At 41.1% G+C, this 27,044-nt stretch overlaps 1 protein-coding gene across 6 annotated transcripts in view; it reads right to left on the reverse strand.

Moving 5' to 3' along the window:
* The window catches only part of pms1 (PMS1 homolog 1, mismatch repair system component), a 107,769-nt gene that overhangs the window by 57,366 nt on the left and 23,359 nt on the right, over nt 1–27,044 (reverse strand). For 5 of the 6 annotated variants that reach the window (XR_011886430.1, XM_072261688.1, XM_072261687.1 and 2 more), the window contains exons 5-6: nt 22,072–22,235; nt 1,407–1,523 (exon numbers count right to left, since the gene is read on the reverse strand). Coding sequence is in view for 5 of the 6 variants with exons in the window: in XM_072261688.1 (XP_072117789.1) it covers nt 1,407–1,523; nt 22,072–22,235 (281 nt within the window). In the remaining variant the exon portion in view is untranslated. Of the gene's footprint in view, nt 1–1,406; nt 1,524–22,071; nt 22,236–23,527; nt 23,565–27,044 lie in introns of those variants that run through there. The other variant, XM_072261690.1, reaches the window with a different exon arrangement.

A 27,044-nucleotide genomic window follows, 5' to 3' on the forward strand; every position in this document is an offset into this window, starting at 1 on the left:
TTAAGACAGTTCAAAAGTATGTTGCTTAGAGGGAAATTATTGGCTGTAGATTACAGAGAGAGTAATTCATAAGAGGTATAATTATAAATTTTATAAGCAGTCTGCAACACGCCGCCATGGTTTACCAGAGCCATTTGCAAAACTGTTGGCTAGCAGGGTGGTAGAAGAAATGGGTAACAAACGTTGATCTTGCAACAATGCCCTCCTGAACCCATTTGCCATCTATGTTGAAATTAATACAGTGCTACAGAAAATTGTGCTTTCATTTCTTTAAGACTTTCTTCTGTCCATTTTTCTTTCTTGGTTGGGAGACCTGAACATTTCAACCATGCAGACATCCTTTAGCAACCTCCACCACTGAACCAGTCTTGCATTTCTACTCTCAACCCCCTCTCTCACCAATCTTCACTTGAAACGTTTAAAGGAAACATTGTGAACTTAATGGACAATGAGTGTCTTCCACAAATCTCAAGTACACAGGACAATACAGCACAGGAACAGGTCCTTCAGCCCATAATGTCAGTCTTAATTAACTAAGCTAATGAGACCTAATTAATCTTTCTGCCTACACACGTGCACTGGCAAAGCCAGGATCAAGCGATTTGAAGGAAGTGATATTGCTACTTTAATATTGGGATGAAGAATGAAAATTATAAGACAGTATGAAATGGGAGTTCCTAAATTTACTGAATAGCAACAGTTGTTAGAACAGAAGATCATAGAGGACCCTGGGTCCCTCACCTGAATTTGTTTGAAGTATACCAGTAAATTTCTATTCAGTACTGACTCTCTATACATTTAGTTTTACTTTCTACTAACAGTTAAGACATTTATTTTTGTCGTGTGCATGGTGGAAATATAATTCCACACACAACAGTGGAACATTTTGCCAGTTAAGAGCAGATATTAGGAATGCAGCCATATATTGAGCACAATTTCCTAGTCACCTCCTCAGTAATTCTGAGAGTGCAAATCTGTTCTAAATTCCAGTCCCAGTAAGGGAATGCAACATCATAATACCATTTCTTATGTACTTGATAATTTCAGGAAAATCTTCTTTCTCAAAACAATAAGAATCACAAAAAGTTCCAGGCTCATAGATGTACGTAAATGTAAAATGGAATATCTGGGAATAAAGGTCAATCTAGCACAGTGGTAGAATTTTAAGAAGTTTTAAAATTCCCTGAAGTACTTGGCATTGAGCATTTTCCATATTTGTAAATAAGATCAAATGCTTAAGGAAATGTCATTTTACATATTCCTCAACATTCTCAAACAATTAAATTTAATAGACAAAGGGCAAAGTTGTTGATAAGAAAAACTAATTGCATCAAATTGCTGAGCATTGATTTTTTTGCCCTTCCTCCCCCACCCGTCCAGTATAATCAGTGTAACCTTATACTAACCTCAGGTTCTTGCTCATGATGTTGGATAGGTACCATGCTGACCATCACAGCAGTTCCCAGAACTGTTAACAGGGCCATTTTGTGATCCGACACCTTGGCTTTTTGCCATACAACTGCCTGAAATATAATGGCTGAGAATCAAATTCTGTCACTAAATTTAGGTCTGTTTAGGTCAAGTTATCCGCAGTTTTATAAAACTGAAGGTTCTACAAAGGCATTTTGTGCTCAACGTAAGTATGCATTTCATCATACACTGCAAATGTACATACCCATATACACCCAGGTAGCTTATCCCAACAATATGAACAACAGCAGTTAAGAAGAAAATCTGCATTAACTACAAGATGGGTCTTCAACAGCAGCAGCACCCTCTCTGCTTGTTGACCTATACCGGCTCCCAATCCAGCAACACTTCAATTATCTGCAAATGCTTCCATAGTTTTGCCTCTCCTTCACCCTGTGACCCCTTCTAGCCCTACAAATGTTCCTCGGACTCTGACCTCATGCCCATTCCCAATTTAAACTGATTCACCACTAGAGGCTTAGCTCAGCTGCCAGGGGCACTAACACTGGAATTCCCTCCCGAAATCATTCCATCTCCTTTGTCCATCCAAACATCATCTTATGCAGTACTGCGTAGGACAGTATTTTGTTTGCTATTGCTCCCAATTAGCACCTTTGAATATTTCACTGTGTTGCACAAGTAAAGCAGTAAAATTCCAATAATCTACCATTTGACCACTTAATAATCCCAATGGTTTGTTTCCACCTCTCCTTCTACTCACTAGGGCTCCAGTTCCCATTTTAACTTCAATTCACTGGGGCCCAATTCCCGCCTGCTCTTCCACTCACTAGGGCCCCAGTTCCCACCTCTTCTTCCACTCACTGGGGCCCAATTCCCACCTCTTCTTCCACTCACTAGGGCCCCAGTTCCCACCTCTTCTTCCACTCACTGGGGCCCAATTCCCACTTCTTCTTCTTCCACTCACTGGGACCCAATTCCCACCACTTCTTCCACTCACTGGGGCCCAATTCCCACCTGCCCTTCCACTCACTGGGGCCCAATTCCCACCTCTTCTTCCACTCACTGGGGCCTCGGTTCCCACCTCTTCTTCCACTCACTGGGGCCCAATTTCCTCTTCTTCCACTCACTGGGGCCCAATTTCCTCTTCTTCCACTCACTGGGGCCTTGGTTCCCACCTGCCCTTCCACTCACTGGGGCCCAATTCCCACCTGCCCTTCCACTCACTGGGGCCCTTTTTCTGCACTCTCTTTAAACTCACTTGCTTCTCTTTCCAACAGTCTCTTTAAATTTATTGCATTGACTAGAAAATGCATTATTCTACCACATAAAAGTCTTTACATAAATATGAATTAAAATCTATTGAGTGGGCTGCATTAATGGAGTTTTACTGTATTTTGATTGTGAACTATGTGCATTATGAATATTAAATTATTGCATCTTATGCTCCAAACATCTAAGGCAAATCATAAAAATATTGCCCTTCACTCTACATATAGTTAAATTGGCCTTGTGTATACAGTTTCATTATACGATATCATGTATTCATCTGATATATTTACTGAGTCATTTGGACTTCAGGAAATAAAAATAGCACTTCAATAAATACAGCTCAAATAACTTAAAATATACTTAAAAATTCAACAACAGTTTACTCAGAAGGTTCCTCAGATTTTAAAATAAAAGCAGTCCTTGCACATTCTCTGCCTATTGCAATATAAACAGTATTATGACAGTCTGTAATGCCTGGACTAAAAGGAATAATGTCATTCATACACTGTGACATTTACATACCACCCTGGATCACATGACATTCACTCAGTGTATGGGTCTCTATTGAGGAAAACAGAACCGGAAAGCACAAGTAAATAGTTTTGATATGAAACCATATTCTAATTATCCAGGATATCAGCATTAGGTTACTGGCGCAATGCAGAATTTGAATTACAGTGTAAACTGGGACTTTCAGGAACTTTTACAAAACTAAGTGCTGTCCTTCTCATTCTTCATTCACCTTCCCAAAATATTTGCAAGGTAAGACACACAGTAGAACTATTTGATTGTTCAAATTACATCCATGTATAAAGGGAAGGGAAAATTAACATTCTAAGCTAGATTTTAATAAATTTACTCAAAACAGTAACCTCTGGAACAATATAGTTCATGGTAGAACTATCTTGCCTTGGAATGCACCAAAAGAAATGTACAGGTATCCTGAATTGCAGTTTCTCTGTGGAAACCATACTTAATGTTATGAAGTGAGCCTTACTCCTGGCTCACTCAAATGATTTTAATCAGATTCTGCAACACAAATGTAAAAAGACTGCACATGTGCACCCATACACCAAGCACAGCCACAAAGGGAGTAACTTTGTTAAAAGATAAATCAGTGGAAATCATTGGATTTAGTTTGACAATGATCCAAATATTAATTTGCAACTTTGAAACCTGATCATCAAAACACATGAAACAAGATCTGACTAGGGCTACTGAATGACAGCTTTGGTATGAAATAAGGATTTCTAATTAAATGTTCACTGTATTAATATTCTCTCTCTAATCTCTAGAGAAAATTCCACGAAAGTGTTGGTGTTTTTAAAATATTTTGTACATTCATAAGATGAAGGGCAAAGCATATTACCAGTGTTTCAGAGAATCATTTGAAACTTACCTCAAACAGCACTTACTACCAGTGGATACTTGTGCAGTGTCACTATGTTAGAATTAATGATTTATTTCTCACCAAGATCAATTTGTTTCTAATGCTTGCAACTGGCCATTATAAGTGTTTGTTGACTTTATGCTCATTACAGATTTTTGTTGTTTTTCATTATCAGTACACTGTAAGAAAAACAACCTTCAAGTTAGCAGATCAATTTTATTTCATGAAAACTTGAGTTTCTTATGAAGAAAGAAGTTAAAAAATACAACTCAAAAGGTTGATGTTGATGGAGACTTCAAGAACGGCATTGGTAATTGTTCTTTCGTTCATTAACCTAAGGTTCTTGAATGTTCCGTTTTGGAATATGCATCCAATTTATAAGAGAAGTCGGTCTACTTTTAGCAACATCGCTGTAAAGATGTTCTCACTTTGCTTTCTCAGTACCACTAACAGAACAGTGTAACTTAGTAGTGATCTCCCCATGTGACTTGAGTGGAGAACAGCACATGCTCTTGGAATGCTTGACTAGACACTAAATTGGCTTTCACTTCTGGAAGCATACTGCTCTGGCATTTTAACAAATTAATCAAACAATCCAAGATTGTGCAATACTGCAGACGAAAATAAATGAACAGAATACATCCTACAATTAATTTCAAATAATAACTGCAAATAGTATTGATTACTTTTCTTCATATATACATGATCACACTAAATTTACAACACAGAAACATGACATTTAGCCTATATGGTATCAGTTTTGGTTTACAGTCCATACAAGCTTCAACACACTGTGATTTCAACCTGTCAGCATATTCACGTACTGCTTTCTCTCATATGGTTATCTAATTTTCCCTTAAATACAATTATTTATGCAAGCAACTTCCACAGTTTTTAGGTAATAAAGACCCACCAATCCATTGGGGAGAAACATCATTCACGTGAGCAGATTTGACATGCTGTCAACTGAACTTCTTCGGCATTCCAATCTTAGATGGAATGCATCTAAGATTCCACACATGCTAACTAACAAGTTAAAATTTTGTAATTCAATGATGTAAATGTACAAGAAGTGAAAAAATGCTAATAATACTTTGCATACCAGGCAGCATCTGAGCAGAGAGAAACTGAGTTAATGTTTATAGGCAATGATCTTACACTGCTTCCTTTCATGGGTACTTCAAGAATTTTGCTTTTATTTTAGATTTCCATCATTTGCAAAATTTTGCTTTGTCTTACACTTACAGCTTTCATAGTTTTGAATAAAATATGCCAAAAGTATTCTGTTCTGGTCTAAACCAGAGAAATCTGATTACTTGGACAATGTATTAATTGATAACCGCTTGTTTTTTTAAGTTTCCAGCAAGTTTCTTAGAAAAAAGTTTTCCAATTCACAAAAGTAATTGCACTGAAGTATTGCTGCCACCTACAGTATTTCAGTGAAATTTCACAGAAAAACATGAAATAATAAGATGCTGGTTCTCATTTAGATAAATTAATCTTTAGAATTCAGTGGCACAACCCAAAGTATATAAAATAAATTTTGTGAATTTAGGAACAAAGCACTACCTCTCTTTTCTGTCCCATCCCCAAGTCTCAGGCTACTCTAATAGAGGACTGAAAACTTCCTCCAAATTAAGTAACAGAAAAAAAAACGCAGACACCATCTTCAGTTTGCATTACAAGTTCTGTTCTCCAGCAACCAATCTTCATCTTGCACTATAATAACATCTGAAACCACACCATCCACAACTCTGGCATCATACTTGCCTGAATTAACTTTCACGCCGCACCTCATCATCAATAAAACTGCCTTTTTTTTTGTAGCATATCAAGATTTGGGCCTTGCCTCAGCTCATCATCCACTGAGACCCTCATCTATGACTTCTTTTTAAACGTAGAAAACCTCTAGATGTGACTACTCTGACAAACCCGACCATGTGCAAATTTAAAGTTGTCCACAGCCTGCATCCAGACCCTGTTCACCCGTTACCCCTTACCCCTGTGCCTGTGGTCCTACAATGGCTCTAGTTAAGGAACATCTTGACTTTAAAATTTTCATCCTTGTATTTCAAATTTTCCACCAGCCCTATGTCAACAACCAATTGCACAACAACTGAGCTATCAAATTCCGGCCTCTTCAACAACCTTAAATTTAACCCACGCTCTTGGCTGCTAAGCCCACAAAATCTGGAATTCCCTTTCAGTACTCCACCTCTCTTTCTTTCTTTCAGACACTCACTAAACATTAGGTCACATGCTCAAATATCTTTCTAAGCAGCTCCAAATCTATCTCTTGAATGCTGGACAGATCACTGGTTGCAGAATACCAGCACTGCAAGACTTGCAAGTGTCCAGGACAAAGGAGCCAAAAAAGCAGGAAAATCATGGTGGACACTACCCACCTTGCAAGCTGCCTTTTCCAAAAGCTTCCTTCGGGAAAGTGCTAAAGGACTATTCCAACAAAAACTTCCATTTTAAACTTCACTCAAAAATTTCTTCCCCCAGCCAGTTAATCTGATCAATCCTTCTAGTTAGCTCACCCCTACACCTCTGTCTATTATCCCTGTCACGTTACTTCACCATAAACACTTTAAACTACTTTTTACAATCCTGTTTACACTGTAAATACATGCTGGTATTTATGCATGTTTTACTCTATATCTATAACCTCTAAACATCATTTTTAATATAGTTCTTTATAATTGTTGTATGTTGTTTCTTGTTGCATGTCGCACCCTGTCCAACACACAACAAATTCTAAATAATGCAAATGTATATGCAAAATAAAGTTGATCATTTATCCTTGTAATGTTCCTGTGAGGAATCCTGCAAATCTTATGCCAGCAAAGGATGTTCTATCAATGAGAGCTGTTGCCTAGGTTGTAAAATATTGTGATAATAGTCATAGTTAGATAACAGATTAGTTACATCATTAATTTAGCTCCAGGACTGGGTTCTGAATTCATTCCTCACTATAAGGATAAACATTTCATTAGGTTTCTCAATCTTAGGATGATCCTCCTGTAAAAAGTACCAGGAATTTTGAATTTCATCCAAACTGTGTTTTTGCCACTCTGACCAGATACTTTTTCTGCTCGTCTAAATTTTGTTTTCCAATTTACTTCAATTATATTTGAATTACGTACTCTTCTCTATTAATTGCAAATATGCACATGCTTACTCCTGCTTTGATCCACAATGGATTGAAAGCAAGACTGACTGAGCTCTGTCCCACTCTGTTCCGGGAACCACTAAGTTTGTTTGTGGAACATTCCTACCATAATTTTTAAGCTTTTAGAATTCAAATTTGTTGCCTTTTATATTGTTCCCTCTGGATTTACCTCATTCTTATTCTTTTCAGTTGTGTGGCGTTTTTGCCCTTACTTTCAAGTTGGTGCAGGCCCATAGTAGAAGTGATTGCCCAATGTGACACAGACATAATTTTTTAGGAAGATAAGGATGAGGGATAGTGTAGAAGGCAGAACAATCATCATCAAGTAGAGGGGCTTGTGATATAGAATTTTGATATATCCTTTGAAATCACATCACTTAATGCCTATTTTTTCATGCAAAAAAAAAACAAATCAGATCTTTACAGAGTGAAACAAAATAATCTCCATTTTGGGTGATTCCCATTGTTCGTATCCTTCACAGAGAGGTGGGTATACCGAAGGAGCTTTCAGAATTACAAGGTTGAAAAGGTATTTCGATAGGTACATGGATAGGAAAGGTTTAGAGCATTAACAAGTTGGGCCAGAGCACCTGTTTCCACTCTGTACCATTCTACGACTAAAATGTTCAAACGCAGACTTCAGTAAGGTAAGTAGCAGTCTCTTATCATTCTCCTCTGCCCTCATCCCTTCTCTCCCCCCAGCCGTCCACTCCTTCTCTCCTACAATCCAAGGTCTGGGCCCCGAGCAACATCTCCAATCTACAATGACAACAAGAAAAGTTCTTCAATGGTCTCAAGCCTCTGATTCTCCTGGACTAGTGACTTCAAGGTCACCAATAACTAAATCCATCATTCCTGTCATTGCCAATGAGCTGATCACCAGCCTTGCCAAAATGTACTCTGATATCTTCTCTTTCCATTCACTCCCCATTTCCACCACAGCAAAGTTCCCAACTGTGCTTCCCCAATTCTCCTCTCCTTGACCATAGCACAAACCCAAATTGTTCTTCCTCATTTCATACCACAGAACAGGTGTCACTTATTCTTCTTCTTCTCCGGTCCCCCTCATTCGAACCTAAGTTGACCCTGCTCAGGTTCCAATCATGTCTACAGCTATGGGACTGGATTCGCCTTCAATAGCCCAACACTGGACCCAGTGCCTCTCTGCAATATCAGTCCAGTGCAGACTGAGTGCTTAGGACTCTAAAGATTTCTGTTTCTGGCACTGATTTCTTTTGTGCAAAGCAATAAATAAATATTAATCTATTGCACCTACATTTGTTTTTAAAATGCCAGAACTAAATAATGCCAGAACAGAATAAATTTATCAAGTCTAAGAAGACAGATTTATGAAAAAGTCAAGTTTTTCTTACATTGCTTTGCTGGTAACAAAAAATATATTTAGGCATTTTAACAATCTCTTGGCAGCAGAACTCCTTAAAAATGTGTTGTCAGAAATAGATTAACTGCTTCAAGAAATGATCTGTATGGAATGTCAACAAACTGAAGACAGTGATTTATGAATGGAAATTGAGCATAAACTTGTTGAAAAGCTCTTTAAATATCTGTTGACTAAATTCTTGCTCAGAGAGCACAAACCATTCTTTCTTGACAACATTTTATTTAATTGCATTGTGACTCTAGTTGGGGGGGGGAGAAGGAGGTTTCTACCCTGCTGAAAGAAGTGCCTTGACAAATTACGAAAACACTAGTAGTGTTTCTATAAAGTTCTAATTAGTGACATGCTAACTCTCCAGAATTAGATTAATAAAAAGTCATGACTGGATGGTCAAGTGTTTTAAATATCTTCTTATCACATATCCCATTCAGTGCAATTCACAGGAACACAAGAGGCTACAGAGTGTGGTGGACTCAAGCAGCTCTGTTACAGGTACAGCTCTCCCCACCATTGAACACATCTACAAGAGGAGATGTCTCAGAAGGAAACAGCCATCACCAAGGACCTACACCTTCCAGACCATGCCCTGTTCTCATTGCTGCCCTCAGGTAGGAGGTTCAGGGGCCTTAAAGAGCCAACAACAAACCTTCCCCAATGCCATCAGGTTCTAGACTTGACCCAAAAGACCCTTACACTACCTCAGACTATTTCCCTTAACTTAAACAAACGTTATGTTATTTTTTTAATTGTGTAAGTCTCATATAATTTATGATAAGTTTAACTTACGCTTACAATGCTTGTAATGTACTGTGCTGCTGCTGCAAAAGCCAATTTTCATGCACTTATACCCTGAGTATGTATGCCCATGACAATAAGCTTCTGTTTTTACCTCATTTCTTTCCTTGCCGTGCCCCCACTTCTCACAATTCTCTTGGTGTTTTCTTGACTTTCAATTTTATTGGTATCAAGTGGAAGGAAGGTGAGGATGGCCACCTCAGTCAAACTTACTGCATCCAGGCAGGGCGCGGCCACTACTGTCAAAACTCTATTAGGCCACCTCCTGAAAACAGGTAGAGATAGAGGACCACAGCACCAGTGGTGAGGATGACGAAGGTATGATCAAGGGAGGCAGAGGACTGCTTGCAGACCGGTGAAGTGGACAATATTCAGAGATTCATACTCGAATCTGAATGAATATGCCACAATTGTCACCGCCATCAAGACCTGTGTGGATGAGTGCATGCCTTCGAGATCATATTGGACATACCCCAACCAAAAGCTAAGGGTTAACCAAGAGATTCACAGTCTACTGAGGACTAGATCTGTGGCATTCAAAACCGGTGAATCAGACCTATACAAGGCATCCAGGTATGCCCTACAGAAGAGCAGAATAAGAATTCTCATTGAAATTAGAGATGGAATCAGATGCCCTTCAGTCTGGCAGAGTTTGCAAGCCATTACTTCCTACAGGGTGAACCCTACCATCATGAATGATCATGATGTTTCACTCACGGATGAGGTCAATGCCTTTTATTCAAGTTTCGAAAGGGAAAATAAAATTACACCTGTGCACAACCTTGCAACATCTGGTGACTCTGTGATCTGTATCTCAGATGTCTGACCATCTTTCAAGCAGCTGAGCCCTTGCAAGGCCCAAGGTGTACCTGGCAGGGCACTGAAAACCTGCGCCAACCAACTGGCGGGAGTTCAGTTTTCATCTCTCACTGCTGCAATCAGAAGTTCCCACCTGCTTCAAAAGGGTTACAGTCATGCCAGTGCCAAAGAAGAGCAGGCTGAGCTGCCTCAATGACCGCAAAAACATAGAAAACCTACAGCACAATACAGGCCCTTCGGCCCACAAAGTTGAACCGAACATGTCCCAATCTTAGAAATTACCAGGCTTACCCACAGCGCTCTATTTTATTAAGCTCCATGTACCTATCTAAAAGTCTCTTAAAAGACCCTATCGTATCCACCTCCACCACCATTGCCGGCAGCCCATTCCACTCACTCACCACTCCCTGAGTAAAAAACTTACCCCTGACATCTCCTCTGTACCTACTCCTCAGCACCTTAAACCTGTGCCCTCTTGTGGCAACCATTTCAGCCCTGGGAAAAAGCCTCTGACTATCCACACGATCAATGCCTCTCATCATCTTATACACCTCTATCAAGTCACCTCTCATCCTCCGTCACTCCAAGGAAAAAAGACCGAGTTCACTCAACCTATTCTCATAAGGCATGCTCCCCAATCCAGACAATATCCTTGTAAATCTCCTCTGCACCCTTTCTATGGCTTCCACATCCTTCCTGCAGAGAGGTGACCAGAACCGAGCACAGTAGTCCAAGTGGGGTCTGACCAGGGTCCTATATAGCTGCAACATTACCTCTCGGCTTCTAAATTCAATTCCACAATTGATGAAGGCCAATACACCGTACGCCTTCTTAACCACAGAGTCAATCTGCGCAGTTGCTTTCAGCGTCCTATGTACTTGGACCCCAAGATCCCTCTGATCCTCCACACTACCAACTCTTACTATTAATATTATATTCTGCCATCATATTTGACCTACCAAAATGAACCACTTCACACTTATCTGGGTTGAACTCCATCTGCCATTTCTCAGCCCAGTCTTGCATCCTATCAATGTCCTGCTGTATCCTCTGACAGCCCTCCACACTATCCACAACACTTCCAACCTTTGTGTCATCAGCAAACTTACTAACCCATCCGTCCACTTCCTCATCCAGGTCATTTATAAAAATCACAAAGAATAAGGGTCCCAGAACAGATTCCTGAGGCACACCACTGGTGACCAACCTCCTCGCAGAATATGATCTGTCTACAACCACTCTTTGCCTTCTGTGGGCAAGCCAGTTCTGGATCCACAAAGCAATGTCCCCTTGGATCCCATGCCTCTTTACTTTCTCAATAAGCCTTGCATGGGGTACCTTATCAAATGCCTTGCTGAAATCCAGAAACACTACATCTACTGCTCTTCCTTCATCAACGTGTTTTGTCACATCCTCAAAAAATTCAATCAGGCTCATAAGGCACGACCTGCCCTTGACAAAGCCATGCTGACTACTCCTAACCATATTATACCTCTCCAAATGTTCATAAATCTTGCCTCACAGGATCTTCTCCATCAACTTACCAACCACTGAGGTAAGAGTCACTGGTCTATAATTTCCTGGGCTATCTCTACTCCCTTTCTTGAATAAAGGAACAACATTCGCAACCCTCCAATCCTCCGGAACCTCTCCCATTCCTATTGATGATGCAAAGATCATTGCCAGAGGCTCAGCAATCTCTTCCCTCGCCTCCCACAGGGAGGCACAGGGAGGCCTGGGGCACATCTCATCCAGTCCCAGTGACTTATCCAACTTGATGCTTTCCAAAAGCTCCAGCACATCCTCTTTCTTAGTATCTACATGCTCAAGCTTTTCAGTCTGCTGAAAGTCATCACTACAATCACCAAGATCCTTTTCCATAGTGAATACTGAAGTAAAGTAATCATTAAGTACCTCTGCTATTTCCTCCGGTTCCATACACACTTTCCCACTGTCACACTTCATAGGTCCTATTCTTTCACATCTTATCCTCCTGCTCTTCACATACTTGTAGAATGCCTTGGGGTTTTCCTTAATTCTGCCCGCCAAGTCCTTCTCATGGCCCCTTCTGGCTCTCCTAATTTCCTTCTTAAGCTCCCTCCTATTAGCCTTATAATCTTCTAAATCGCAAACTCTCTGATCCTTTTGTAAGTTTTTCTTTTCTTCTTGACTAGATTTGTTACAGTATTTGTACGGTTCCTGTACCCTACCATAACTTCCGTCTCATTGGAACGTACCTATACAGAACTCCACGCAAATATCCTCTGAATATTTGCCATATTTCTTCCGTACTTTTCTCTGAGAACATCTGTTTCCAATTTAAGCCTCCAATTTCCTGCCTGATAGCCTCATAATTCCCCTTACTCCAATTAAATGCTTTTCTAACTTGTCTGTTCCTATCTCTCTCCAGTGCTATTGTAAAGGAGATAGAATTATGATCACTATCTCCAAAATGCTCTCCCACTGAGAGATCTGACACCTGAGCAGGTTCATTTCCCAATACCAAACCTTCCTGAACACTCCTAACAAACTCCACCCCATCTAAACCCCTTGCTCTAGGGAGGTGCCAGTTGATATTTGAGAAATTAAAATCTCCCATCACGACAACTGTTATTATTACACCTTTCCGGGATCTATTTCCTTATCTGCTCCTCAATATCCCTGTTATTATTGGGCAGCCTATAAAAAACACCCAGTAAAGTTACTGACCCCTTCCTGTTCCTAATCTCCACCCACAGAGACTCCGTAGACAATCCCTCCATGGTGTCCATCTTTTCTGCAGCCGTGACACTATCTCTGATCAGCAGTGCCACGCCCCCACCTCTTTTGCCACCCTCCCTGTCCTTCTGAAACATCTAAAACCCAGCACATGAAGTAACCATTCCTGTCCCTGAGCCAACCAATTCTCCGTAATGGCCACCACACCATATCTCCAAGTACTGATCCACGCTCTAAGCTCATCCGCTTTGTTCACAAGACTCCTTGCGTTAAAATAGACACATCTCAAACCTTCGGTCTGAGCGCGTCCCTTCTCTATCACCTGCCTATCCTCCGTCTCGCACTGTCTACAAGCTTTCTCTATTTGTGAGCCATCCTCCTCTTCCCCAGTCTCTTCAGTTCGGTTCCCACCCCCCAACAATTCTAGTTTAAACTCTCCCCAGTAGCCTTAGCAAACCTCCCCGCCAGGATATTGGCCCCCCTGGGATTCAAGTGCAACCCGTCCTTTTTGTACAAGTCACACCTGCCCCAAAAGAGGTCCCAATGATCCAGAAATCTGAATCCCTGCCCCCTGCTCCAATCTCTCTGCCACGCATTTTATCCTCCACCTCATCCTATTCCTATATTCGCTGTCGCATGGCACAGGCAGTAATCCCAAGATTATTACCTTTGAGGTCCTGCTTCTCTACTGCCTTCCTAACTCCCTGTAGTCTTTTTTCAGGACCTCTTCCCTTTTCCTACCTATGTCATTGGTATCAATATGTACCACGACCTCTGGCTGTTCTCCCTCCCACTGCAGGATATCTTGGACGTAATCCGAAACGTCCCGGATCCTGGCATCTGGGAGGCAAACTACCATCTGAGTTTATTTCTTGCATCCACAGAATCGCCTGTCTGACCCCCTAACTATAGAGTCCCCTATCACTACTGCCTTCCTCTTCCCTTCCCTACCCTTCTGAGCTACAGGGCCAGACCCTGTGCCAGAGGCACGGCCACTGCCACTTCCTCCAGGTAGGCTCCCCCCCATCCCCCAACAACAGTACTCAAACAGGAGTACTTATTGTCAAGGGGTACAGCCACAGGGGTACTCTCTAGTACCTGACTCATCCCCATCCCTTTCCCCTTCCTGACTGTGACCCACTTGTCTGTCTCCCTTGGTGCCGGTGTGACAACCTGCCTATAACTCCTCTCTATCACCTCCTCACTTTCCCTGACCATGTGAAGGTCATCAAGCTGCATCTCCATTTCCCTAACTCGGTCCCTCAGGAGCTTCAGCTCGACACACCTGGTGCAGATATGGCCTTCCGGGAGGCTGGGAGAGTCCAGGACCCCCCACATCTGACACAGAGTACAGAAAACTGGCCTCACACTCATATTAGCCCCTTTCCGCAATTAACACTGGTAAACCTACCTCACCTTGTCCCATTAACGCCTCAGCCCGTTGAGCCAAAGCCCTATCACTCTGCTGCCTCTCACTCCGCTGCCCGCTCGATACAGCGGTCACCTTTTTAAACCTTTCGCGCGCTATTGACTGACATCACATGCTTGCACAGTCTCGCCTCTCCTTTAGCCCGAGTAGTAAAAAACTCCCTTCGCCCCGAAAAATCAGCCGTTCGCTCGCAGCCTTCTTGCTCCGAATTGTCCAGTTGCACTCACATCTACTCTGATAAAATGCATTGAGCGGTTGGTTGTGTCCTGTATCAACTCTTGCCTAAGCAGGGAGCTGGACTCCCTGCAATTTGCCTAAAGCCACAATATGTCTGAAGCAGATGTAATCTCTCTGTCTCTCCACTCTGCCTTGCACCGCCTGGGCAGGCTGCTGTTTACTGATTACAGCTTAGTGTCAAATGCCATCATATCCTCAACAAGCAGCTCCAAAACCTGGGCTTCTGTACCTCCCTCTGCAACTAGATTCTTGACTTCCTCATTAGGAGACAACAGTCAGCATGGATCAGAAATAACATCTCCTCGCTGACCTCGAGGATGCGTGCTTAATCCACTGCTCTTCTCCACCCATGACTAATGTGGCAAGGCACAGCTCAAACACCATCTATAAATTTGCCAATGATACAATTAATGCTGGAAGAATTTCAAATGATGACGAGGAGGCATACAGAAGTGAGACAGATCAGCTGGTTGAGTGGTGTTGCAACAGCCACCTTGTACTCAACACCAATAAGACCAGGAATTGATTGTGGATTGTAGAAAGGGGAGGTTGAGGGAACAGCAGTGGAAAGAGTAAGCAGTTTCAAGTTCCTGGGTGTCAACATCTCTGAAGATCTATCCTGAGACCAACATAATGATGTAATTACAAAGGAGGCACGACAGTGGCTATATTTCATTAGGAGTGTGAAGAGATTTGGTATGTCACCGAAGACACTCGCAAGTTTCTACAGGTGTACCGTGGAGAGCATTCTAAATGGTTGCATCACTGTCTGGTATGGAAGGTCCTCTGCACAGGGTAGGAAAAAGCTGCAAACTCAGCCAGCTCCATTGTGGGCACTCGCCTCCCCAGCACCAAGGACGTCCTCAAAAGGCGATGCCTCAAATAAAGCAGGATCTATCATAAAGAACCCCCATCATCGAGGATATGCCCTCCTCTCATTGCTGTTATCAAGGAGGTGGTACAGGAGCTAGGGCTTTACTCTTTGGAGAGAAGGAGGATGAGAGGAGACATGATAGAGGTGTACAAGATAATAAGAGGAATAGATAGAGTGGAAAGCCAGTGCCCCTTCCCCAGGGCACCACTGCTCAATACAAGAGGACATGGCTTTAAGGTAAGGGGTGGGAAGTTCAAGGGGGATATTAGAGGAAGGTTTTTTTACTCAGAGAGTGGTTGGTGCGTGGAATGCACTGCCTGAGTCAGTGGTGGAAGCAGATACACTAGTGAAGTTTAAGAGACTACTAGACAGGTATATGGAGGAATTTAAGGTCGGGGCTTATATGGGAGGCAGGGTTTGAGGGTCGGCACAACACTGTGGGTCAAAGGGCCTATACTGTGCTGTACAATTCTATGAATACACACACTCAACATTTTAGGAACAGCTTCTTCCCTGCCGTCATCAGGTTTCTGAACAGGCAATGAATTCACGTTCACTTCCTCACTATATGATTACGAAGACACGTAGTCCTCTTTTATTGTCATTTAGTAATGCATGCATTAAGAAATGATACATTATTTCCTCCGGTGTGATATCACAAAACACAGGACAAATCAAGACTGAAAAAACTAACAATATCACATAATTATAGTATATAGTTACAAACAGTGTAACAATACCATAACTTGATGAAGAAGTCCGTGAGCACAATAAAGTTCAAAATTTCTCAAATGTCCCACATCTCACGCAGACGGGAGAGGGAAGAAAAACTCTCCCTGCCATGCCGACCACAATCCGGCTCTGAGTCATCCAAAAACTTCGAGCTCTGATCAGCTCTCCGACACCGAGTACTGAGCGCCATCTCTGTCCGAATGATTCGACCTCCTTCTCGGTCGCCAAAAGCAGGCAAGGCCGGGGATTTTGAGGCCTACCCTCCAAAAGATTCCCGACCACACAGTAACGACAGCAGCTAACGGGCGTTTCAGAAACTTCTCCAGATGTTCCTCTGTGCTTTCACGTCCATTCTCCACCAAATCAGAATTGTCCACAGCCCCTATATTTTTCTCTTTCTGCACTACTATTTAAATGTATATATTTCATACTGTAGTTTATAGCTTTTTAATTATATATTGCACTATATTTCTGCCGCAAAGCAACGAATTTCATAACTTATGCCAGCAATATTAAACCCAATTCTGGCTTGAGGAAAGTTAGCACATTATTTAAACCAATATCTTGCTCCAGCAAAAAGGCTGCCCCTCTTCTAGGGCTAACTGTGAAAGCAGTTGAAACACCCTAGTTTCTTTGGCTGCGCAAGTCTAGGCAACAGACTCTCATGTCCTGCCAAATTTGTGAGATTGAGATGGGTTCGTCCCACCCCAAACCCCTGTTCGTGTGGATGCTATGTAATTTGCTACCCTGTTAGTTATAAAAGAATATTTATGAATTTTAACTTAACTAAAGGGTTAATAAAGAATAACAAAAAGAAAAGGACCCATTCTAATTAAACAGTCAAACGTGCACAAGTTGGCGCTCATCTTGAACTTCTCTGTCACTCACGTGCCAGGCCCTCGGTCAACGTGAAAGCGCACACCACCTTCCGAACGCTGCTCCAAATCCATCTCAAACAAACGGGTCTCCCACCAGATCGTATCCTACGACCGGTTTTCCCCAGCATCCTTTCTGTCCATCTCCCGCCGAACAAGAGCCCCAAGCCCAACCTTAGTGCCCCTCACCAGAGAAACCTCCCCTAATTTGACCATCCTAATTGGATGTCACACATTTCTCCTCAGTCCTCATCTCCTATCTTCAACAATAACCAAACAAGCTGAAAGCAGAACATACTACTCTTCCAGAACTGCTAAATGAAATACTACAGCATAACAGTAAAAATATGAACCAGGGAATTACACTGTTTATTTGTAACACAAATCAAGCCCCGAAGCTTTCCAAGCTGGTCGTCCAGCAACACTGGGTTCACTAACAGAAATCTTAATGTTCCAGCAGAAGATTTTATAGAATAAGAATAAAGAGAGCTGCTCTACAGAAGGATCAAAGAATTGTCTGCATTGTTGATGAGTTTTTAAAAATATTTTAAGAGAGGCAGAAGAGGGATCATGGAGTTGCCATGAAATCCAAAGATTATTCTATAATGCAAAGATGAACCTGGATTCTGTCGGCTGTATACCCATGAACTTTAAGCCCTTTCTTCTCTGCTCTGTCCTCACCTCTAATAGTAAGTATGGTAAGTATGAGGAGTTCCCAAAATAAGATAATCTTCTTGTCTTGGATTTACTCATTCTACAGTTTTCTTCTATTCCTGAGCTTGCAGTTTCCTCTCTGATCTCCTGATGACCATTCGAAAATTTTTTTAACCCACATATAAATCCCTGCTCGCACATCTATTTTTCACTGAACCATCCAAATCAAAGTAATCTATCCTTCCTTCAGGCTTCCTGATCTCTCTGCAATCCTTAAACCCACCATCTCAACACCAGCTGCTCTCCACGTATCCCCTGTTATGTGGGACCACTCATCTGGTTCCATTCTCATCTTTCCAGTCACTCGAAAGAAACTTCTGTAGTGGGCTTACTTTCCTGAAGCCCCACCATTATCTCTGGTATCCCCCAAGAATCCCTCCTCAATTCTTCTGTAATTCTCAACTACCTGGCAACATCATCTAAAAACCAGGATCCAGCTTCCCGGTGTATACTGGTAACACACAACTTTGCCTCACCACTACCATCCCTAATCTCTCCACTATCCCCCAGTCATACCAGTCTCCCATGTCCATATTCAGGTAAGCATAAATTTATTTTTGGAATCCTAAAAAATTTAGTTTCCAGCACAAATTCTGTTTCCATAAGACATACGACACAGGAGCAGAATTAGGCTATTTGACCCATCAAGTCTGCTCTGCCATTTCATCATGGCTGATCCATTTTTCCACTCAGCCCCAATCTCCTACCTCTCCCACATCCCCCCCCCACACCGCTGTATTCCTTCATGCCTTGACCAATCAAAAATCTGTCAACCTCTGCCTTAAATGCACATAAAGGCTTGTTCTTCACTGCTGCCTGTGGCAAAGAATTTCACAGATTCACCACACTCTGGCTAAAGAAATTCCTCCTTATGTCCGTTCTAAAAAGACTCCCCATATCCTCTGGTCTTAGACTTCCCCAACATAGGAAACATCTTCTCCACATCCATTCTATCGAGTTCTTTCACCATTCAATAGGTTTCAATTAGGTCACCCCTCATTCTTACGAATTCTAATGAACACAGGCCCAGATAGGACAAGCCATTCAATCCTGGAATCATTTTTTGTGAACCTCCTTTTAATCCAGTTTCAACACATCCTTTCTAAGATAAGGGGCTCAAACCTGCTCACAATACTCCAAGGCCACTTTATAAAGTTTCAACATTACATCCTTGCTTTTATATTCTAGTCCCCTTGAAATGAATGCTAACATCACATTTGCCTTCCTCACCAGACTCAACCTACAAATTAACCTTTAGGGAATCCTGCAAAAGGACTTCTAAGTCCCTTTGCGCCTCATTTTTTCAGTTTCTCTCCATTTAGAAAATAGTCAACCCCTTCACTTCTACCAAAATGCATGACCATACACCTCCTGACACTGTGTTCTATCTGCCATTCCTTTCCCTATTCTCCACATCTGTTTCAGTACTTCTGTAACCTCTCTACTTCCTCAAAACCACCTGCCCCTTCACCTATCTTCATATCGTCTGCAAACTTTGCAACAAAGCCATTAATTCCATCATCCAAGCCATTGACATATAACGTAAAAAGAATTGGTCCCGACACAGATCCCTGTGGAACACCACCAGTCACCGGCAGCCAGCCAGCCAGAAAAGGTTCCTTTTATTCCCACTGTTTGTCTGCTGCCAGTCAGCCACTGCTTTATCCATGATAGAATCCAAGCCCCTGGGGAAAATGAACCAAAGTGTCTGCTATTTTGGTGTTACATTGGTACCTGAGTGGACTTCAGACCACACATCGATGCCATCACAGGACTGCTTATTACCACCGAAGCAACAGTGTCCACTGCATTCCTGTCTGAGCTCATCTGCAACACATACCAAAACCTGTTATCTGAATGATGACAGTCTCTTCCAGATACTGCCTGACCTGCTGAATATTGCCAAGATTCGCTTTTATTTTTGATTTCTAGCAACTGATGAGGTTTATATCTAATGATGCTAATATTACTTATCCTTCCCTCCATTCTCTTTATCCCTCTCTATTCTATCACAAGACAGAAATAATTCAAAGGCCTCTAAATCTCTCTTCCAGTTGATACTAAAGCCATCTGTGTCATCTGGATTCCCGTAGCCTGAATCCTAATACAGACATGTCCTTTGTTCTCTCCACTGCTGCATGTGTTGTTCCCCCTAACCCCCACTGGTTCTCTGCAACTTAAAACACAACTGTTTTCTTACTTTTCCCATCTCAAGTGTCAGATAAACAACATGGAATGCTAACTCTGCTTCTCTTTCTACAGATACTTTTTTAAAAAAAACTTTTTGCTTCTGAATGCCAATTAAGTTTCGGAAGATCTTGTAATGCATCACTGATCTTCACCAATCTGCTTGGTGGGGTGTTGAGGTGGCAGCCTTGGTGTTGGATGATGTTACAAATCATGAGAGTAGGGCAACCAATCACATGGCCACTATTTTTCACCTGCTGCAGCCCTCAAACAGCCTCAAATAGTGCTGAAGAGAAACAATAATTTCTAACACAATAGAATAACAGACAACAGCAACTTTGAAAAAAGCAACAGATTTGTTTTTAACCCACATGATATGTTTTCCTGCCCAGGAGAAAAGGAAACTTCAATAGTCTAAATGTGGCAAGTTACGCCAACAAATTTGTATCACGCTCTTATTCAGAATTATAGAGGATGGACCATTGTCTGCTAGCCATGATATCACAGTACTCACCAGTGTAAGTACCAATGAAGGCAACCATTCAGCCCACCAAAACAAAGTACTCGCTGAGCTTCAATTTCATGAAAACATTATGTCTAACTGGACTTTCAAAAAAAGACAGCTAATATGATTCTAATGTTCTCAATCATAACCCATCGTTTGGGGATGTGCCATGAAAACCCAACCAAATATGCACTTCAAAAGCATCTTCAATAGCAAACTAGCCAAGAAGGACAAAGCAAAGCAATTCAAACAAAAACTTTATGTCCTCCACAGATAAACATAACAGTATAATACAGAGCTGAATATGTATAATCAGTCATGTAAGCTCAGAAATACAAATAAGTAGATGGCTTCTTGAATATCTGGGGAATTGTTATATACTATATATTAGGGCAAACAACTAACAGACATTTTTCAATCAGTGCACAACAATAATACGACCATAAGCAATAGAAGTAGAATTAGGCCATCTGGCCCATTGAGTCTGCTCCGCCAAGCTCCGTTACGGATGATCCATTTTTCTTCTCAGCCCCAATCTCTTGGCTTCTCCCTGTATCCCTTCATGACCTGACCAATCAAGAATCTGGCCACCTCTGCCTTAAATTAAGTATAATATAGGTAGAGAGCTTGTGAAGTCATGTCAATATGGCTGCTATGGGCTGTTATGTTTAAATGATGAAGATCTAATACCACACACACACACACACACACACACACACACACACACAGGGAGTTACCATCAATATACCTTTTCTGTTTATCCACCAAATAATACGTGAGTGACAATGGGAAGATTTAGCACCAATGAGGAAAAGGTACCTACTGATCTGGTTTCAATCATAGATTATAGCTTTTCTGGGCACCAATTCAAGTCATCAAAGATGACTGGGAAGATGTGTGAAATTACAAGGGAGTTGAATCAGGCAGACAAGAGATCCAAACTGGCACCAGAACCAATGCATAAATTAGCATCTGTAAATTAAATTACTAAAGTCAGAAACACTGTGGGCATCCAAGAAACTGAAAGGACTCATTTAAATTACACACAGATTTAAATTAATGTAGATGTTTAAAATACATGTATTTAATTTATAAAGAGAACATGATTTAATCGCAGAATGTTCGAGTAAATATCTTCTAAAATGTAGTGCATCTTGAGATCAAAGAATTTGTGAAAAACAAATAGGGCAAAATTTTAGAATGAAATTTCTTATTTAGCAAACATGTTCTCAACTTGCTTGTTTGGACGAGATCCCAGTACTATCTAGGAATGAAATACCTAAATGCTCTCGTGTTCCTTTACCGTTAGTTGAGTGGAACACAAACAGCACCCTACACACAATCCTGACTATGCAGTAAGATTTCAAGCATCAACCAACTGGTTTTTTCAAGGGAAGGAAAACAAAATGGGGGAACTTAAAAAAAAAAAGGAAATTGAAAACTTGAGTTTCAAAAATTGCCATAATAGGGCCAAATAACTAAAGCTCATCAGTCATTTTAAAATATAAAATATTCTTCCTACCTTATTGTGTGTGAAAATAATCCGAACATCTGGTTTTATTATGCCATATGCCATTAGGAGGTCATGAACTTTTTTCAGCTCATCCTTGCATTTTTTGACAGTTGAGTAAAACTGCTTTCTCACAGGGATATTCTTAAAAAGTTTGAGTACAGTCACAGTCGTTCCTAGGGATGCGACAGTAAATTGAAATTAGCAAGAGAGAAAAGTGAGGAAAAGGCAACAAAAGGATATTAATTATTAAAACATTTCAAATGACTTGAACCCTTCAGTATGTTTTCCTTTCGAGTATAACAAGTACATGTATTGAGGAGCATCATCTGATTTACAATTCATTAACAAATTGAGGGCCTACATTCTGACAGAAGTAACAAAGGGAGCTAATAGAAATACTCCCCATTATCTTGTGATATTAAATATCATTCAAGACTGAGGCACCGTGAAGGTAACACCTTTGCTGAAAAGGGAGAAAATGAAATAAGCTGACATGACATCAGAACTAGCAGTGGTAAACAAACTTCCAACTGGCCATAGTACTAAATAAAATTAATAAGCAGTAGAAATAAGTGGGCCAGCTAAGGACAGAGAGCATAGATTTGTCAAAAGCAAGCCAGGCTGACATCTATGAGTTCATTGAGAAGAAGCAAGTAGAAATGATTGTGAAATGAATTCTTGAAAAGGAAATGCAATTTTCAAACAGTCAATTCCTAACATACAAAAAATATAATTTACACCATTTTTGGGAGACCTACTTTAAAAAGTCAAAAATACTAATGGAACAAGAGACTGCAGATACTGGAATCTAGAGCAACATGCAAAATGCTGGCGGAACTCAGCAGATCCAGCACACCTACAGAGGGAAATAGGCAATTGGTTCCATAGACCCCCCCCCCTCCCGCCATCCCCGGTTAATGGTAGGGGTCTATGGCATAAAATAGGTTGGGAACCCCTAGACTAGAAGAAGAGTTTCAACACAAAATGTTGACTGTCCATTTCCACCATAAATGATTTCCGACTTGCTGAGTTCCTCCAACCTTTTGCATCTAGCTGTAAAAAAATATTACCAGCTCCCTAACGTCAACCATAAATAGAAAGCACAGCATGAAACAGGTCTCAGTCACATGGTTTTTGGGGGGCTATGTGATGGCTTGGGGTTCCAAATGACATACACAGTGCTGATGAACAATTTTAATACGAAGTCTATAGGTGCCACTTTGGTAAAAGTTGTACATGCAATCAACCTCTACCAAGAATCAGAATCAGGTTTAATATCACCGGCACATGTCATGAAATTTGCTGTTATTGTGACAGCAGTACAATGCAATACATAATAATAGTTCCCTTTTGAGAACTGTCTGAGTTTTGTGTGCAACAACAAGCACTCAAACTGCTCATCATTCTCAAAACAAAACTTTCGAAATAGTTAAGAATTGAGAATGTGGGAGTTGACTTTACTTACTGCTCTTATAACAGTATTTAATGATTTGCGTAGCAGATCACTTGGGTTTTTTTGCAACAAAACGTTGTCTATGAATTACACAATCCTGTCATTGATAGTGTCCCATCTATTAAACAAGCAAAAATGTTGGTGAGCAGAATGTCCTACTCTTTGAAAAATTGCACAAGTCTGAAATATTGACTCCCCGTTCAAATCCGTTTCTAGTCCCCTTGCAAATAACAACTCTCCAACCATGCTTTCATCTTTTATGAAGTGAACAAGAAGCAAAGATTCATTGCCTGGAAAAATGATTCATCCAATTGCAGAGCAAATTCTGTTGTTTCAAGTATGTTGCAAAATGTGTCTTCCACATTCTCAGACCTTATTTGTCTGAGTTGTTGCTGAGCGGAATCACTTGGATTATTTGGCCTGGTGACTTATGCAAAACCATACTCAGACCCTCCTTTACTGCTGGCAGAATCAGTATTTCACCAATCGTATGGGGCTTTCCAGATAAAGTAATGATCAACGAAATGCTGTACGAAGCACAGAAACCATCACTGTTTTGTTTGGAAGTGTTGGCAAACATCTTTTGAAGTGTTTTTCATTTCTGAAAGTTTTCACGAAGTGACTGAAAATAAGCCAAGTTCTTGTTTGCTTTACCAGAGTGTGTTCTCTTCAAATGTTCAAGGAGCCTGGATGGTGTCATTGCTTCATTTGTAAAGGAACTGTTTCACATAACAAACACATTGGTTGTTGTTGGCTGTTTGGTGCTGGTATAAATCCATATATCAGACATTCCACACTGTAATGTCCACATTTATTTTTTTATTTGGTCTGCTTCTGCCATTTTTGTTATGGATTAACACCCGTAGTAAATCGCCTATTGTTTAAGTCCAATCTGAAGTCCTGCGATCAATAAAAGGGAAAGTTATCACATCATCATATCTGAGGCAAAGCCTGACTCTCTACCTGAAGGCACATAGCGTGGGGTAGTGATTTTCTCATTTGGGCTGTGGGCTAGAGAAATGTGATAAGATGACTCGCCATACCCTAGTTCACAGGAATTGTGTCACTGTGTGATTGGAGTATGGGAATCACACTACCTAACACTGCAGTGGGTTAGCAAGAGATGATGTAATTACATGATCACTGTAATCAGTTATGAGGCACTGAGGATCAAATGCTTAGAGCAAGTAATTCCTTAAATTAAGCCTGTAATCCCTCAGCTACCCTTCCTTACTACTGATCACCCCCTGCCTTCTCCTTAGAAACTCCCACCACCTGGGGGGGGGGGGGGGGGCGGTGACATTGCCTACTTTGAGAACTACTGTTCTAGACTTTGAGAGACTCCATCTAGTGATCAAAATGGGAAGTGGCAACATGGCTGAAACAGACTGATGATCTTCAACCAAGTACCACACAAAATGAAAGCAGCAACATAAGACCAAATAGAAATGTTTAAAAATTCCAGGGTTCAGCATCCAAAAGAGTGAATGCACAGACGTTGAAGAGTAACTAGCCTATTAATTCTATTATAATTTAGCTACTAAATTCTTGTGCATACGACTGCCATGTCACCTTTCAATTCCTTTAGAATAGTTAATGATCTTTTAATTTATGTCTGGGTGGCAGGGTGGAGAAACCTCTCTACCAAAGGAGGTGTAAGGCATTCCTTCCCTCTGCTTGCTTGCAGCTCACCCACGGGCAAGGTATAGCACCAGCTTAGCCCACCAATCAGAGTCACGTGAAACCACAGGAGCAGGTGGTAGATGGTCGTATGAGCAACTACTGCATATCTCAAGTCCAGGTTGTGCAACTACTGATGCCAGACAGACAATCTCTGAAGAGTATCGATGATGGCTAAGCTCACCCATCTTATATAACCATATAACAATTACAGCATGGAAACAGGTCATCTCAGCCCTTCCAGTCCGTGCCGAACTCTTACTCTCACCTAGTCCCACCGACCTGTACTCAGCCCATAACCCTCCATTCCTTTCCTGTCCATATAGCTATCCAATTTAACTTTAAATGACAACATCGAACCTGCCTCAACCACTTCTGCTGGAAGCTCGTTCCACACAGCTACCACTCTCTGAGTAAAGATGTTCTCCCTCATGCTACCCCTAAACTTTTGACTTTTAACTCTCAACTCATGTCCTCTTGTTTGAATCTACCCCACTCTCAATGGAAAAAGCCTATCCACGTCAACTCTATCTATCCCCCTCATAATTTTAAATACCTCTATCAAGTCCCCCCTCATCCATCTACGCTCCAAAGAATAAAGACCCAACTTTTTCAAACTTTCTCTGTAACTTAGGAGAGATCTTATAAAGACACTGCCCAGAAGAAGGCAATGGCAAACCATTTCTGTAAAAATTTGCCAAGAACAATCATGGTCATCAGATGGAAGACCATGATCACCCATGCCACACAACACAGCACATAGTGATGATGATATTTATGCCAGTATTGGATCAACCTGGCTGGATTTTCCGGGTGGTGGCTGATGGAGTAACAGCAATCTGCTGTTGCTCCAACTCTAATTATCTTACTATTTCCAACCTGTCTTGAAACTTCCTTTTTATGTGTGATATTCTTTCATTATGACTGGGAGGAGGGTCAGAGGTACTAAAAAGGATGATCTCCCTGCTTCTTTGGATTCTATTATGGATTTGCTGCAAAGTCACACACGAGAAACCTCCGAGGAGTTTCAACAATTCAGTTCTGAATTTAAACAAATAGATGGTAAATTGGATTCTATTCAACAAACTCTTAATGAACATGATAAATATATAAAAACTAATGAAGCAATTTTGCCGTCTCTGGAAACGGAAGTGGGTCAATTGCAAAAGCTTTGTGAAAAGCAATCTAAGTCCAACAAAAAGTTAAGACAGAAGATGATCAACCTAGAAAATAGAAGTAGAAGAAACAACCTACGGGTTCTGGGTCTCGAAGAATTAATCAAAGGTAATCATCCTATGGAATTTTTTGCGAACTTTTTTGCAAGAATTATTTCCGGAAATTTTGACATCTTTGCCTATGATTAATCAAGATCACAGATCTCCCGTGTTTAGACCTAAGTGAGATAGACCAAGATCAGTAATAAACTGTTTTCATGAATTTGAAACAAAGGAACTGTTAATTCGCGAATCTCGTCGAAGAGGCATGATTGACCATAATGGTCGTAAGATGAGAATTGTCGAAGATTACTCGCCTGAGGTTATGCAGAATCGTGCTAAGTTCAAAGAAGTTATGTCCATGTTTTTTAACAAGGGTTTCAAGCCTTCCCTTCGCTACCCAGCCCGACTCAGAATCACACTTAAAAATGGATCTTTCCAATGGTTTCATTCGACTGTTGAAGCACAAAGTTTTTTAAAATCCGAAGGCTAGCTGTTTAATTTGTCTCTACATGAAGACACAAGATTAAATGAGAAACTTCTAATTTGCGGATCCCGTCAAAGGGGCATGATTGGTTATAGGTTGGAATATTAAGATTCTCGAAGATTATTCATTTGAGATTATGCAGGAAGGT

This window comes from Mobula birostris, chromosome 6 (assembly GCF_030028105.1).
Source record: "Mobula birostris isolate sMobBir1 chromosome 6, sMobBir1.hap1, whole genome shotgun sequence".
NCBI classification, from domain to species: domain Eukaryota; kingdom Metazoa; phylum Chordata; class Chondrichthyes; order Myliobatiformes; family Myliobatidae; genus Mobula; species Mobula birostris.